This window comes from Heptranchias perlo, chromosome 21 (assembly GCF_035084215.1).
Source record: "Heptranchias perlo isolate sHepPer1 chromosome 21, sHepPer1.hap1, whole genome shotgun sequence".
Classification (NCBI taxonomy): Eukaryota; Metazoa; Chordata; class Chondrichthyes; order Hexanchiformes; family Hexanchidae; genus Heptranchias; species Heptranchias perlo.
This window is the reverse complement of record NC_090345.1, coordinates 36,545,128-36,561,935: the sequence shown is the minus strand read 5'-3', so window position 1 is coordinate 36,561,935 and position 16,808 is coordinate 36,545,128. Positions and strand designations below refer to the sequence as shown.

The 16,808-nt window shown below is 37.8% G+C and overlaps 1 protein-coding gene across 5 annotated transcripts in view; it reads left to right on the top strand.

Moving 5' to 3' along the window:
* Positions 1-16,808, top strand: part of LOC137340138 (poly [ADP-ribose] polymerase tankyrase-2) — a 74,076-nt gene that overhangs the window by 49,892 nt on the left and 7,376 nt on the right. For 4 of the 5 annotated variants that reach the window (XM_068002473.1, XM_068002474.1, XM_068002471.1 and 1 more), the window contains 8 exons: positions 1,685-1,794; positions 8,136-8,324; positions 9,065-9,323; positions 10,236-10,318; positions 10,927-11,047; positions 11,781-11,878; positions 11,982-12,056; positions 12,143-12,248. In XM_068002473.1, the coding sequence (XP_067858574.1) occupies positions 1,685-1,794; positions 8,136-8,324; positions 9,065-9,323; positions 10,236-10,318; positions 10,927-11,047; positions 11,781-11,878; positions 11,982-12,056; positions 12,143-12,248 (1,041 nt within the window). The remainder of the gene's footprint in view (positions 1-1,684; positions 1,795-8,135; positions 8,325-9,064; positions 9,324-10,235; positions 10,319-10,926; positions 11,048-11,780; positions 11,879-11,981; positions 12,057-12,142; positions 12,249-16,808) is intronic. The other variant, XM_068002475.1, reaches the window with a different exon arrangement.

Here is a 16,808-nt window from a genome sequence, read left to right as displayed (position 1 = left end):
AAATTATGAAAGGGTTTGATAGGGTAGACTTAGAAAAAAATGTTTCCTCTTGTGGGGTGTCCAAAACTAGGGGCCATAAATATAAGATAGTCACTAATAAATCCAATAAGGAATTCAGGAGAAACTTCCTTACCCAGAGAGTGGTGGGAGTGGTTGAGGCGAATACCACAGATGCATTTAAGGGGTAGCTAGATAAGTACAGGAGGGAGAAAGGAATAGAAGGATATCTTGATAGGATGAGATGAAGTAAATAGTGGGATGAGGCTCGTGTGACGCAAAAACACCGGCAGAGACCAGTTGGGCTTGAATGGCTTGTTTCTGTACTGTAAATTCTATATAATGTAACTGAAAACTGGGAGAGTATATCTTGGGAACCAGCTTTTCATCTTGGTAATTTATGCTTGACAGAATTTTCATAAACTTGCCTATGTTCTGTACAATTGTTATCTATTAAGAACAGTAATCTTTAAATATATAGACTGACCATAGAATTTCCTGTTAAATTGTTTCTTGATTAAAATTTCCTGCGTAATGTCTTCATGAATATGAATATTGTCATGCTTCAGTGACTGGGCACGCAATGACAATTCATGTAGTCATTGACCGCCACAGCCAGCACAAAAGCTGACCAAAGCTCAATAAATAAAATCTATGAAGTTCACAATATTGTGTATTACAAATATAAATTATGCTCGTGATTTCAGAACTGTAGTCTAATCTTGAAGTTCAGACAACAGTTAGATATTCACATCTGAACCATCTAAATTTAGATTATTGCTCTGTAATCGTTCCCAGGAATCCACTTTTCTCTAACAGTAGAGCACGTTCAATGGGATACTGTTGAAAACTGAATTTGTGCTATTGGGCAATTTTCTGAGTATGTACTGGCAGCAGGACCCTTCCCTGCAATTTTCCATCAATTGAAATTAATAATTGTGAACTGTGTGGGCCTTGTTCGCAAGTGCAGCAGTGATAGATTTCACCTAGTGAAATCACCTAATAGTTTAGATTAACTGATACTTTTTCTTGTGCTTGTATTTTGTATCTGTTGCATTTAGTCTGGCCTATTATAAATGTAGTTTTCACTACATTGTGTCATTTATATAAAGCAGTTGTCATGTCATCTCCAAGATTTTGCTTATCATTTGGAGGTTAGAAATTACAATTCAAACTGTTGTATGTTGTAATGAGTTAGCCTTGCAAGTTTGAATTTTTAGCTTTATATGTAATCAGTGGTGATATGTCCTTAGTGCCAACTGCCATTAAAGTGACATATTTCCCAATTTGACTTTTACCTAATGAAGATTTTAAAATACAATTTGATTAACAGGGCAAATGAGTATAAATTGTCTGTCTACTTTCATTTCTGAATAATTGATGTAAATGAGAGGGTCCTGTTTGTAGTCCCATAAGGCATGAATATTGAAAATTTTAGATTGGTCATAATCTAAATTTAGCTAGGAATAGTAGGTGTGTATTTATCAAGTTAAAACTGCTGCACTGTACCTAGAAAAATACATAATCCTGTTTGAAACTGCAGTGAGAATGAACAACCTGCAAATTAAATCTAGCCTATTTAACTCAAGGATTTCCAAATGATAAACTAATTTTATTAGCCATATATTGGACATTGTGATGAATATAACTTTTTGGTTGTGATTCACTATGGTATTATGTTTAACAGCTGGATACAACAATCTAGAAGTTGCAGAATATCTGCTGCAACATGGTGCTGATGTGAATGCTCAAGACAAAGGTGGACTGATTCCTTTACATAATGCTGCTTCATATGGGGTAAGATGAAACGCAGCACCGTGCTAACTCCAGTTGCTCTCTCAGTAGTAAATGGTGTTCTGGTTGATTAAGTTATCGTGCCTGCTTATGAAGGAGTAGAATATATGCTTCAATGTCGGTGTGAAGTTATTTAAGGACGGCGCTGACCGCATTTTTAACACAAATGTTCTCTCTCTTTGATTTTGGCTATTCTACTTGTACCAAGTCGCCCCATAGGTGGCTAAGCAGTCGAATTGTGTTATGTTAGCTCCAGTTGGAACTGTCAACATTCCAATGCATATCATGTCGCAAGGTCATGATGTATTGAAACTGTCCTGTATTTATATTGAAACTGTCCTGTTTTTTTGTTAGACAAATGTTTGGCATGCAAGGGAACTTATCGTAAAATCAGGCTACATAGAATTTATACTTGACAAAGTATTGGGGGAGACTTTATTTACATAAGCCTGAAGCACACAAGTTGGCAAGAAACCCAAGTGTGTGTAGTGATACTGCAGGCTTTTAATCAGCTAAGATCACCTAGCTTACTAAACATAGGGGACTGCTGCTTATCCAGCTAGTGCCAACCTACCTGTTAGGCCACTGGCTTGTTTGATATCTGGAAGGGAAATATCCCAACCCATAGTAAAGGTCTACCCCTCTAGGTCTCATTAGTGAGCCATAATGGTTGGTCAGTTAAAGTACTGTGGATCTGCCTGGCTTAAGTATCTGATTACACAGTCCCAGTCTCCCCTTGACAGGCTCATCACCTTGAAGCGACCTTGGCACTAAAAAAGCCTCACTTAACTCCTCTGGGTGAATAGTCACCAGTTGGTTATTGGATAACTGACACTCCTTCACTAGGTGGGCAGAGGTTTGAGGAATTCCTTCCAAGTAGTAATGTGAGGAGAAAAACTCATAAAATGTGTGTGCAGTCACCATCCTCCTGACTATAGTACTGGAAATGCCCCATAATCCAATGATGCTTCAGCCGCAGTTGCTTTTCTGCAATGCAATGAAAGTAGACCCTGGATATATGAGCACATGTTCCTAAACCCAGCCCACAGGTTGTCTCTTCCCAGATCTTTCGTCCCAAACCTCAAGAGTTTCCTCATTAGTAATTTGATGGATATTTGTTTTCAGTATAGTAAAAGTACTTGCCCAGGGCAGCTTGCTATATGCCACCTAGATGTCCACGTCTAATTGTGTGCCAGTTTTAATTGTCACCAGCTGCTTAATACAAGTCTTCATGTAACCGGTTTTGGCAGAGACATGTCAGCTTGACTTTCCCTCCAGGAGGCTTAGCAACAGGTTGGTGTAGGCTAAAGTCTCCCTCCCTGTAACAGTTCACCATTTTTTTGTCACAAATCCACCTCCTAGCTTGATCCTGGATCTCGGTGGATGGTTGAAGGAAATCTTTCTGTTATGTGCCTACTGTATGCACTTAATGGTGTGATTCTTTTGAGAACTGCAGAAAAGCATTGGACTTGAATGTCCACAGTTTTGCATGGTGAGTACCACGAACAAGAAGAAATTGTGTTGAATGGTGCAATTAACATTGCACTGTCAATTATCACTGGATTGTTACATAGAATTACATAAAATGTACAGCACAGAAACAGGCCATTCAGCCCAACAGGTCCATGCCGGTGTTTATGCTCCACACAAGCCTCCTCCCTCCCTGCTTCATCGAACCCTATCGGCATATGCTTCTATTGTATTATTCATTAGTTCTGCACATACTGTGCATAAACCAAAAACTGGAACCTATGTGGAAAGTTTACAGCATGGCCATCTCCCTAAAAGGGATGCATCATCCCATCAGATGATCACCATGCCAATATCCTATATAGCAACCCTTGTCATTTTCTTCAGTTCCTTTAACAGCTTCCACAAACCTGAAGAGACTACAGTATCCTGTACATTTGTGGCCTTGGGGATGGATTATTTCATCTATGTTCTAATTTCTGTCAAATATTAACAACAATATTTTGAATTTTAATTCCCTGACTATATCACTGCTGGTCCCTTCAGATCCTGTTACTGACCTTCAGCTTTTGATGGTATGAGCTCTGCCAAAAGTTTCAGGGAAGGTAGAAAACTTGACTCGAGAGATCAAATGTTGGTTGAATTAACAGGTGGAGTACTTTGATCACTAAAATGCAGATACAAACCTTTTGCTATGATCCATCCTCTTTGAGCTTACATGTGAAGATTACTTATTGCAGGGAATCTGATCTTCCTAAAAAGACTGCTGGCAAATTCAATTGGCATAGAGAGCAATGTGGCTAGCCCTTCAGTTTTTCACTTTCTACTGCACAGCAGTAATGCAGGAGAATAGCATTTACATTTAACACTTGTTTCTCGCTCTTTCTTGCTCTCGGGGGCCCCCCCCCCCCAGCCATGTGTAGTAATCTTGCAAAGTTTAATAGATTTCACACTATTTTCTTCCATTCCTACGTGAATTCACATCCTGAAGAACGAACCGAGTGGCGTAGGCATAAATCTTGGAATGATTTAAAAGATAATTGAATGATATGATGGACCCTGGGTATTTCTGCATGGATGAATTGATGAGGCCAAATCGCCACATTCATCTGTAGTTATCTTGTGACTGTAGAGCTACAGCTAAGCAGCTGAATTGCTCTGGATAGAGAAAAGGGAAGAATTGATCAAACACTCATCTGTAGACTTCACCTTCATATATTTTACTTGTGGGACTTGTCAGAGGTGGGCTGAAAGTCAATTTTTATGTCCTTAGTTGGCAATCCATTCGCAAACATGCCAACCTGGAACACTAGCAAAAAGTGACAAGCATCTACAAAAAAGCTAACGACTCAAGGGGGGGGGAAAAAAAAGGAAAACAACCAGCAACTCAAACATGTTTGAATATAGGCCAATGCTTTTATGGTGACTGAATGTTAAATTTGTTAAAAACAGATCTAATCGGCCTTATCTAACATTTAAAAACAGGTGCTTGCAGTAGGATAGGATCTTCTCGTAATTTAAGCTGTCATACTCAGTATTCTGTCACTTCTATTGCAGGGTAGAGTTAGAAATTTCTCAAGCTAATGTGAGTGCAGTAGGTGTGATATTTATTTTCTAGGCAGCCCTGGGGACATGCTGTCCAGGAAATTGAGTTTTTAGAAGTTTTTGGTGCATTTTCCAACATTTGAAAATCCACTGTATTGACTTTGAAGCCAAAAATTATTTATCCTGGAAGAGTACAAATATTTATCATAAGTGACAATTGATTTTTGTGCCAATGAAAGACAGGGCCAGAATTTGCTGTAGCAGGGCACCTAATGGTGTCTGCCGTTAGTTAAACTTGTTCCAACAATCTTCAGCTCAAAAAAATGTTTGCCCACAAAGTTGCTGAAAGTGCAAGCTGATAATGGCACAGTGAGGGAAAAAGGGCATCTGGGATCTGAGTAAACAGGGTGTCTCCTTAACCAAACAGATTTAAGGATTGGCAAATAAACACAAGGAGGGTGAATTAAAGGGGGTGAATTCAATGTCAAATCGGGTACAGAAAGAAAAATAGAGAGGGAAAGAAAAATTGAATTGAGAGAGAAAAAAGAGAATTTAAACATTTTTTAAATCCCCCCGAAAATTTTAAAAACCTGAAGGAATGAGACTCCACACCTGTAATCGTTAATTTTCGTGCCAGGACGGTTGATTGGCAGTCATTAACACATCACATCGTTAAAAGGGTCGTAACGCTTGAAATGACGAGACTTAACTTTCTCTCGTGGATTTAGTGGGCAATTAATGGACAAATACAGCAAGTTCCTAAAATAGAAAAGGGGAGGCTAAGGGCGAGATGCCATTTTCAGAACGCTAATGTCCGAGCAGCGCAACCCGGGCAGCAACTTCTGGATATTCACATTTAACCGCGCATCTACGCCTCATCTGAAGTTGCTGTACCGTTTACCCATAAATAATGGTGCTCGCCATTAGCCTTGTTATTTTGACAAATTCTGACCCATAGTGTCACACAGCAGGCCTACTCATGCATGTATCGTAGCTAAATTATGTAGTAATGTAAATAGGCTGTAGGCTTACTTCTAAAATTATTGAAGCTGATGCTGGTGTATTTTAAATCCAATTAAGATGGCTGTTATGAATATAACTTATATTCCTATTATGTTCTCTGGTGCATGAGGGCCATTCAAGTATTTTATGTAAAGAAAACAAAATAACAATTACCGATGCCATTCAGTACTACATTGAAGACATTGACCACTGTTACCGATCAAATTTAATCTTGTTTCACTCCATTTTCAAGAGAGAGAGAGAGGTTCAGTGCATATCCCATTTACTGTTGTATGGATTTTGGAGCTGAACTATATATCCCAGAAAAAAATCCAAAATTTGATCATGCGCATTCATAATTTTCAGCTGCTTCATGGGAGCCAAATTAGGCACTCAATCTTATAGAAACTGATTAAACCATTGTAGGCAGGTTTCTCTGAGCTATCTGATGCTCCAGAGTCTTGTATAAAGCCCTACAGATTCCTCATTAAAGTAAAATACTGCCTATTTCTTTGATTGCTTAGAGGGGCTCCAAAGTATTTGATATATGTGCCACAAAAATCTGAAGAATCGTTTTCAGACCCACTGTGTCAGCAAGATTCTTTGGTTGTTTTTAAGCTCACTAGGATCCATTCTCTTAGAAACTGCAACTGCATTCAAGCACCAAGGACATGCAACCCTCAAATAGAATCCATCATCAGCTTCAGAAGAGACAGCTGCAAGGCAATTGGATTGTTCCCGTCACTGTTCTCTTTACAGCAATCTTAATTGGACTGAAAATATACGTGTCTCCTTCAATAATTTTATAAGCAAGCCTACAGCCTATTTACATTATTGCATTATCATCCCCCATATTCCCATTTGCCTACAGCAGCAGTCAAACGTTGATAATTGACATTTTTATTACCTCCCTAATTTATATATTTCATATCACTCTTCAGAATATTCTGCATCAATCTCTGCTCCACATCTCTGCTTGGAAAGTTTTATGTCACTTAATCTCCAGTACAATTTACATGATCAATCTCTGCTGTATATCTTCCTCCTTCTATCCTTTCCGTCGCCCCATGAAGATTGGAAGAACTACCATGTCATCGGGTGCCATTTCATCACGACCCTTCATGAGAGCCACATGATTGCGCTGCCAAGTATGCACTTAAGTTTCATGCAGCGCAGAAGAGATTTGTACAGCATTCTGCAGTGACTCCAGGCAACAGGCCATGCAGCCCAAAAGTTTAAATCCAATCCTGATTTTTGTCAGCAAACATTAGCAATTATGCACCAGCCTAAAAACTGTGGTTATCAATGTGAGATGTTGACGTGGCATATATGCATTTGGAACTGTGATGACATTTGTATTATGTTAATCAATCGGACATGTCCTTCAACCATTGAACTATTAAATGTTGAATAGAAATAAGAAGCAATGGTAGTATAACTCCAGTTTGAGGTTCTATCATCAATTGTATGTTTCCACTGTCTGGAGCTGACCTGGACCGAAACCAAGAGGCAATCTAATACTTTGCTGTCAATAAGAGGTATAATTTGATAAGGAAGCAGATCTCTAGTTACTCCACCAAGACTCAATCAGGTTGCTTAATAATAGTGGCACAGTAGATGATTAAAGCTAGATGAGTAAAATTAACCATCATTTCGGTCACCTAGGATCTCATTCCAGCACTCTTAAGAAATAGCTCATCTAAGATCGTTCATTTGATTATTCTTTGGTAAATGTGATAGGAATATCCATTGGTTGAAAGTAGAATGAGTGAATGGGGCTTCTTTATAGCTCATGGGCATGAGAAAAGACAGGTTTGATGATCAGATGCATATGCTCTTGGAGACTGGCACCCTGACAAGGTTTCCTATGGGCTATTATGGGCCAAATCATTATTCACATTATGTACAATGACCACTACACCTTCAGTGAGTCATAGGACATTTCTATTCTCAAAACACCACAAGCCTAACTTCAGCATGTTAATAAGCCATGCGTGATCCAGATTTTTTCTTTTATGCAAATGTTGCTGTGATCTTTTTAAAATATTTGTTCATTGAAAGAAAAATAATACATTGTACCCCTTTTATCACAGTACGTAACCTTGAGAGGAAGGGGAATGTCTAGATGAAAACCAGTTAGACTCTAAACGCGTAATAGTTTAGTCTTTTGGCTTTGTGTACTGAATTCCAGACTGTTCTGATTATATACTGTTGTCTGTTGTAGACAATGTGAACGCCCGTTATCTGGCATGCACTGTATTTGTTTTATTTAATTTTAAACACCACAGTAATTGAAATGTAAATTATTTTTATTTTTTTGGTTCCAGCATGTGGATGTAGCAGCATTGTTGATAAAGTATAATGCTTGCGTAAATGCAACAGACAAATGGGCTTTTACTCCCCTTCATGAAGCAGCCCAGAAAGGGCGTACACAACTGTGTGCGCTATTGCTAGCGCATGGAGCTGACCCCACTATGAAAAACCAGGAAGGGCAAACACCGTTAGACCTAGTCACTGTAGGTATTCTATTAAAATAAAATTATTATCCATAACACATATTTTAGAATTCCTGTGATATGACCTTTTTAAATTGTCATTTATATTAAAAATTGACTAAAAATGAAATAATTACATAATATGCAGTTGTGTAATTGTTTTCATTGTGTATATTGGATGGGGCCGAGCATATTTTTACATTTTATTTTTCATGGCTAACTGGAGCTGCATGTAAGTGATTCACGTGATTAGTTTCCAAGGTGTCAGTAGTATTAATACTTTATCTTCTTACTAATCTTAGAATAATGTTGCAATAGGTTTCTATGAGGACTAGACATTTTTAAATAAATTATTTTTGTATTTGAGTATTATGGTTTACTGTTTCATTTAAGCAATTTAATGATAGCCATTATCTTTTTTCTAGACCAAAGATTTAAAAAAAAGTTTCTGCTGTAACATTATAAAGCAGAAAGAAACCTTTTTAATACCAATTTTTACAAAGTATGACCTGATTTGCCATAACCAAATATAGATAGAAATAGGGCCGATTCCTGAACAATTTTTTTCTTGACCGCAAAATGGCTTTCTACAATGTTCTTGTTAGAAAATTTTACAGTTTTATGAAAGTCTGGTCATTGAGATGTACTGTGCCCTCTCATTCACTAATTTTATTAAGGTCTAAGCTTTATGTTGGGAAAATTTGTCATTTTAATTGAATATAGTTTGAAGTAATATTTTTTAAATTGCCATCTGTACACAGGCAGATGATGTCCGTGCCTTGCTGATTGCTGCAATGCCTCCTTCTGCATTGCCATCTTGCTACAAGCCTCAAGCTGTTGTTATCAATGCATCCCAAACAGCAGGACCTGCAGCCCCATCATTACCCTCTGTTCCATCCAGTCCAGCAAATCTGTCTGCTGCAAGTAGTCTAGACAATCTTGCAACTAATTTTTCTGAACTAGCTTCCAGCGGCAGCTTGTGTGGTGCAGAAGGAATTGCTACCTTAGAGAAAAAAGAAGGTAAAGGAATTTTAATGTTAATTAACTTCATTTTAAATAATGGACAGAGCCTTATGTGACATTTCCTCTGTGGAGCTGGGTCATATTTGAATTTTTAAAACTACTTAATGCTGCCATTTGTGTACAGACAATATCCAGGTCTGTTTTGAATAATATACTAACCTTTTTAAAGTGCAAGGACTGCTTTGATTTCTTGCTTGAGAATTTTATACTGCCATTATCTAGGTTTCCTATGTTGTGACATACTTTCATGTTAATTATAATATGCGATATCATACTGAAGCATGCACATTTTAAACTTAATTTTTTTCGCAGATTTTTAATTCCTTTTGCAATTAATTTCTGTTACAGGAATTGATTTTTATAACAAATGAAAGTCTGAAATATTTTCTTTCAATACAGAGTATATACCCACCCATATTTTTTAAAAAAACACTTCTCACAGAAAGAAGTATTTGGAATGGCTAGAGTTGAGTTGAAATCCAAAATGATGGCCTTCTGTGGAAAGGAAAGTGACTAATTTGAATAAAACAGTTATCTGGGGCATACAACTTCAATTTTCTCTAAGCAGTTGTTTTAATAATTGGTATTAAAAGGACTTCATTCACCCCAACCAAACATTTCTTCTTTAAAGAAGCTGGAAATTTAATTTTAAAACTGCATTTTTTTGTATTGTTAGAGGTGTTATAAATCATTACCATTGAAAATGGGGAAATATTTTCTAATGTAAATGGTAGGAAAAGTTGGATGCTCCTAATACAAACTGATTTTCGAAAGCTGTCAACATTAAACATTACATGTATATTCCTAACAAATTTCTACATCGAGGATATAATGTAAACATGTGTGAAGGTACTCCTTCAGTAGTTACTTTGACATTTATTATTGGGTGATTTTTTTTCTCTGTTACAGTTCCAGGAATAGATATGACTATTAATCAGTTTTTGAGGAATTTGGGCCTGGAACGTCTCTGTGACATTTTTGAAAGAGAACAGGTAGATTTATAGCATTATGCATTTTCTCGAATTCTCCTTGTATCCGTTTGTGAATACTTACTTTTGTTAAAGATGTGAACGGTGTATTTTTCCACTTTATTATGCATGATAAATGGGTCAGATATGGCAAAGCCAAATGAAGTACAAATCCTGTCTCCAGTAACCTGATCAATGTGCCAATATCTCAACCGCACTCCAATAACATGACATTTTCATTTTCTATGTTCATTGTATGGTACACCTGAGTATGATTGCTGAGTTGGTGCAAATTGTGTTAACCTTGAAGAGCATGTTGATTTTACACTTACAATGGCAACTGGACTTAAACTACAGATATTTTAATTTTGATACTTTACCAGCCATCGGACATGAAACCTTCATCTCGTTTGCAGTGTTGGATTTGAACCCAGGTCCCACTGCCAAAAGTATGTTTAATTACTGCCTTCGAACTGACCTTTATGCATTCTAATCAGTTTTATAATCTTTCTTGCAATTGGTTAATTTAGGATTGTGCTCTTTTGTCCAGTTTAGTCTTGAACTGCTGCCATATTGATAGCTTTAGCTTTTAGCACTACTTGTTGATTGATGTTTGTGATTTTTTTTTGCAGATCACATTAGATGTATTGGTTGAAATGGGTCATAAAGAGCTAAAAGAAATTGGAATAAATGCTTACGGCCATCGACATAAAATCATCAAAGGGGTTGAGCGACTAATAGCTGGACAGCAAGGTAAAGCGTTTGTTTATAGACCAGTATATTTTATTTTGGAAAAACTGTTACTAGTGCTTCAGTCATTAATAGAACACAAACAAGTTGAGGTTCTCAAATAAAACATTTTTTTAAAAAAAAACTAGCGCATACATAAATGCTTGTAACTCTCCAGTGAGCATGACCGTAGGCTGTTAATTTTCTTAAGTTTTATAATTAAATACATTTTTAATACCCAGAGCATTCAATTGTTTTTGGGTTGATGTATTTCCAAAAAAAAAATTGTTTATGTGCCAATAAACTAAAAACGTAGTCTTTACCTCCATCCCTCATGTTTACTGGTTCTGTTCAATGTTTTGTTGCTGTTTTACTGCTTTTCTATCATTGATCTATATCTGATTTTAAAAATAGGGCAAAGATGAAATATGCACAGAGAATTATAAACACTTGATGCCATCTGTTAACTCCTCCTTTCTTCATCTCCCTCCCTCCACCCCCCACCCCTTGCATAACCTGTCTGTTGTCTTTTAATATGTAATATACACATTGCTGGTCAAGCTATTTGTGTTCTATTGAAAAAGTTTAAAGATTGGAACTAAATCTACAGTACAGTCTAACCCTGGTAAGTTTATTTGAGTTAAGTGACATTGAATTAAGAGGAGTAGACTGTAATGTTAAAAGGAATGCAATTTGGAGACAAAAAACAAGCACACAAAACATCAAAAGTAATTGATTCCTTTTCTTTAAAATTTAGGCATCAACCCATATCTAACTTTAAATACTTCCAGCAGTGGTACAATTCTGATTGATTTGTTACCAGAGGATAAGGAATTCCAATCTGTAGAGGAAGAGGTGATCATGCATTTTTTATGTGATACTTAATATATTCAGTACACTTTTTTATTTACAATGCCTTCTCTGGTTATACTTTTATTCATTTATGAACATTTTACAGATGCAGAGTACAGTGAGAGAGCACAGAGATGGTGGCCATGCTGGAGGAGTCTTTAATAAATACAATTTTTTGAAGGTACTGCATTACTAATTGTTTTTTTCTCTGCTTTTGGCTTTTAACTATTAAATTGGAATCAGTAACTCACCAGAAAATGATTTCAGATTCAAAGGGTATGTAATAAAAGACTCTGGGAGAGATATACACACCGAAGGAAAGAAGTGTCTGAAGAAAATCACAACCATTCAAATGAAAGAATGCTGTTCCATGGTAAGCAACAAGCATCGAAAGCCCATGAAGTATATTTAACTTGGAATCAGAATTTTTGTGTTCTCCCTGCTCTCTCGTTTTCCTCCAGAAAAATGATTTCTGCCTTCCCAAACACATTCTTTTCTCTCTTTGTTCTCTACATAAAAATCAATAGATCATCATTTAAATATGGAAATTTACGGGACACAGTCTCTTTCTCGTTTTTACTCTGCAATTGTCATGCAACCTCCAGTAGCCCATGCCTTGTTCTGAATTCACATATCACTTTCTACATTAAAGCATTCTGCAGTCATTCTGCACAATGAAACTAATTTTTGGTATTAACGGTTCAAAAACATCTAAATTGTCAGTAAGCATATCCTATTTGTGTGGTCTTGTAATATTTTTAATGTACTTTTTCCACTCTCCTTAGAAATTAGTATCTATACTCAAACTTTCTATTTCCTAAATCACATTCTTCAGTTGATGAATGTTTTGAATAAGTGTTACTGCTTGCTACAACCCAAAGTCTGTGTTGTGATGCCCAAAACTGGATTTAGAAATTACCCATTCTACTACATGGCCTTCACATCAAATTATGTTTAGTTTTTCCATCATGATTTGTTGCAGCACTTGGATTGTTCGACGTGATTGGTGAATAGTTTGCCAACAGTACTTCAAAATCTGAAAAGTATCTCCCTCGAATTAGTGAGCATTTTCCTGGGCCTACCACAAATGAAACCTTACCTTAGAACCCTTTTCACATTTGACACACAAACATTGCAGGTTTGACAGAGAATTGAATCTAGAAAATGATAGCTGATCACTTGTAGCACCCACTGAATCACAACCTGCATCAACTCACATTCAGCAGAAGCCATGGGACCCTCTACAGCTGATGGTCCATGGTTTAGTAAAAGTTTAAGAAAATGCTCACTAATGGAAACAAAAAATAGCATACTGGGGACAGTAAGGGTGCCTTTAAATGGCAGTGTGTCTATTCACACCACTGTATCAGCCAATGAGTTGGAGACGGGGCAGAATTTATAGTTATTGAATTGGTGCTGCAAAGTACAGTTTTCCAAGTTGTTACTTTTATTTATAAGGTGAGCTGTAACATGGGAAGAAAAGGCCTTTGTAACTTTTCACAGTTGCATGGATAGCTGAACCATAAGAAAAGAAAGAACTTGCATTTATATAGCACCTTTCACGATTTCGGGACATCCCAAAGCTCTTTACAGCCAATAAAGTACTTTTGAAGTGTAGTCACTGTTGTAGTGTCGGAAACGTTGCAGCCAATTTGCTCACAGCAAGGTCCCGTAAACAGCAATAAGATAAATGACTACATAATCTGTTGGTTGAAGGGTAAATGTTGGCCAGGACACCAGGGAGAACTCCCCTGCTCTTTTTTGAAATAGTGCCATGGGATCTTTTACATCCCCCTGATAAACCGAGGCTCCCGTCTGCCCTAACATCTCTTCTGAAAGTCAGCACCTCCGACAGTGCAGCACTCCCTCAGTACTGCAATGGAGAGTCCGCCTAGATTTTGTGCTTCAGTCTCGAGTGGGATTTGAACCCTCAACCTTTTAACTCTGAGCCATGGCTGACAAATCCTTATCCTGGAAAATAGAGAAACACTTGCATTTATAAAGGGCTTTACTGCATTATCAAAACACTTCACACAATTCATTACTTTTCTGACAAGAATAATCAATATATTGTGCTAATTAGATATCATTTATCCACAGAGTATTGAGAACAGTTCCGGTCTCTATTATAAAAAGGATATACAGGCTCTGGAGAAGGTGCAAAAATGATTTACTAGGACACCAGAAATGAGATTATGTCGGGAAAGATTAAATAGGCTAGGGCTCTTTTCTCTAGAAACAGAAGACTGAGGGGTGACCCGATGGAGGTCTTTAAGATTATGAAAGGGTAGACGTAGAGATGATGTTTCCACTTGTGGGGGAGACCAGAACTAGGAGCAATAAATATAAGATAGTCACTAACAAATCTAATACCCTGGTTAGACCGCACCTGGAGTACTTTGAGCAGTTCTGGGCACCGCACCTTCGGAAGGACGTATTGGCCTTGAGGGAGTGCAGCGTAGGTTTACTAGAATGATACCCGGACTTCAAGGGTTAAGTTACGAGGAGAGATTACACAAATTGGGGTTGTATTCTCTGGAGTTTCGAAGGTTAAGGGGTGATCTGATCGAAGTTTATAAGATATTAAGGGGAACAGAGGGTGGATAGAGGAAAAACTATTTCTGCTGGCTGGGGATTCTAGGAGTAGGGGGCACAGTCTAAAAATTAGAGCCAGACCTTTCAGGAGTGAGATTAGAAAACATTTCTACACAAAGGGTGGTAGACATTTGGAACTCTCTTCTGCAAAAAGCAATTAATACTAGCTCAATTGCTAAATTTAAATCTGAGATAGATAGCTTTTTGGCAATCAAAGGTATTAAGGTATATGGGCCAAAGGCAGGTATATGGAGTTAGATCACAGATCAGCGATGATCTTATCAAATGGCGGAGCAGGCACGAGGGGCTGAATGGCCTACTCCTGTTCCTGTGTTCCTATGAATTCAGGAAAAACTTCTTCACCCAGAGAGTGGTAAGAATGTGGAACTTGCTACCACAAGGAGTAGTTGGTGACTAGCATAGATGCATTTAAGGGGGGAGGGAGAAGGGAATAGAAGGATATGTTGATCGGGTTAGATGAAGAAGGGTGGGAGGAGGCATACGTGGAGCATGGACCTGTGGGGTCAAATGGCCTGTTTGGATGCCCCCTCAGGTGAATGTAAAAATTCCATGGTACCATTCAAAGAAGCGCTGGGGAGTTCTCCCAGTGTCCTGGCCAACATTTATCCCTCAACCAATGCTTGAAAAAACAGATGATCTGGCTATTTATTTAATTGCTGTTTGTGGGACCCTGCTGTGTAAAAATTGGCTGCATGTTTCCTATATTACAACAGTGACTACGCCGCAAAAGTACTTAATTGGCTGTAAAGCGCTTTTGGACGCCACAAGGTCATGAGAAGTGCTATAAATGTACGTTTTTTTTGTTTCAGACATTGATATGTAACCTACTACTTCGAGGAAATTTTGTTGTGGAAGGATTTAAGTGTGCTGATTGGCTGCTTGGATTCACTGACGGCCTGTTTGGGATTTTGGTAATCCTAGCTCTCCTTGGGCCTTTCACTGCAAGGGCCTTGCATATGTGTCAGCCATATCAGAGACTATAGTGGGTGACTGGTGCTGCATGCCTTTGTACACTAAGCACTTCTGAGGAGGTGGGTGGAAGGCCAGTCTCAAAATATCTTCCTTATCTCCCTGACTCCAGCATCAAGCCATTAACCTTTTCTTCCCTCATTCGAATATCCAATTCTATAACAATTTTGCTCAGTGTACATCTGCACTTGCCTTTCCTCCACTAATTGATCTGTTTTAATGCCTCACGGATGATTTAAGAAGAATAGTGCTTCTCCCTTTCAATTGCCTGGACCCGACTGTATAGTTAAAATAGCCTACAAGGTGAAACCAGCAAAATTATGGGCCAGATTTTCCTGTCAAAATAAAGGTGAGGATAACGGCACTCGCTGTTATATGCGCATAAGGCACAGCAACTTCAAGTGAGGGGGCAGATGCACGGTTAAACTCAAAAATCCAAAAGTTTCTGTCCGAGTTGCGCCGCTCCGCTGTTAACTTTGGGAAAACGGCATCTCGCTGTCTGCCTCACCATTGACACGCACCGAATGTAGTGAAGTTGCTGTATTTGGGCAGTAGATACGAACTAAACTCACCACAGAAACTTAAGTTTTGTCATTTCAATGATGTGATAAGTGTTATTTACAGCCAATCAACCTCTCTGGCACTGAAAATTAACTATTACAAGTGTGGATTCTCATTCCTTCAGGTATTTGGTGATTTTAAAAATGCAAAATTTTAATTTTTTTAACTTTTTCTCTCAATTCAATCTTTCTTTCCCTCTCTATTTCTCTTTCTGTACCTGATTTGACATTGAATTCACCGACTTTAATTTACACTTCCTTCTCAGTACTTGCGCTCTTAATTTCATAATCCTACAATCTGGTTATAGCGATACACAGTTGCTTGCCCTGTTCACTCAGTTACCAGATGCCCGGTTTCCCTTGCTGCGACGTTACCAGCTCGCACTTTCAACAAGTTGCCACGTAAAAAATCTTAAAAACCTAAACAGGCAAGTCTAACTAACGGCAGATGCCCTGCTACCACAAATTATGGCCAATATGTAAACCTTTTAGTTACCCATAGTTAATCCCTGACTAGTATAGTTCAGTGCACTAACAATAATTTCTAGGCTCGATTGTAATATGGTGTAACTTGCAATAAATGTTTTTTGTCATGTTAACTTTTTGTACTTTTGTAACTATGCATATATATTACCTTACAGTGTAATGCTTGAGTTACTACAGTCGCTGATACAATTTGCATTGCTTCTGGTTCTTTTTCTATTAAAGAATCTGCATTTGATTTACTGTACCACAAATTTCATATGGCTCTGAAAGATGGTCATGAGAAGGTGCATAGTATAATTGTC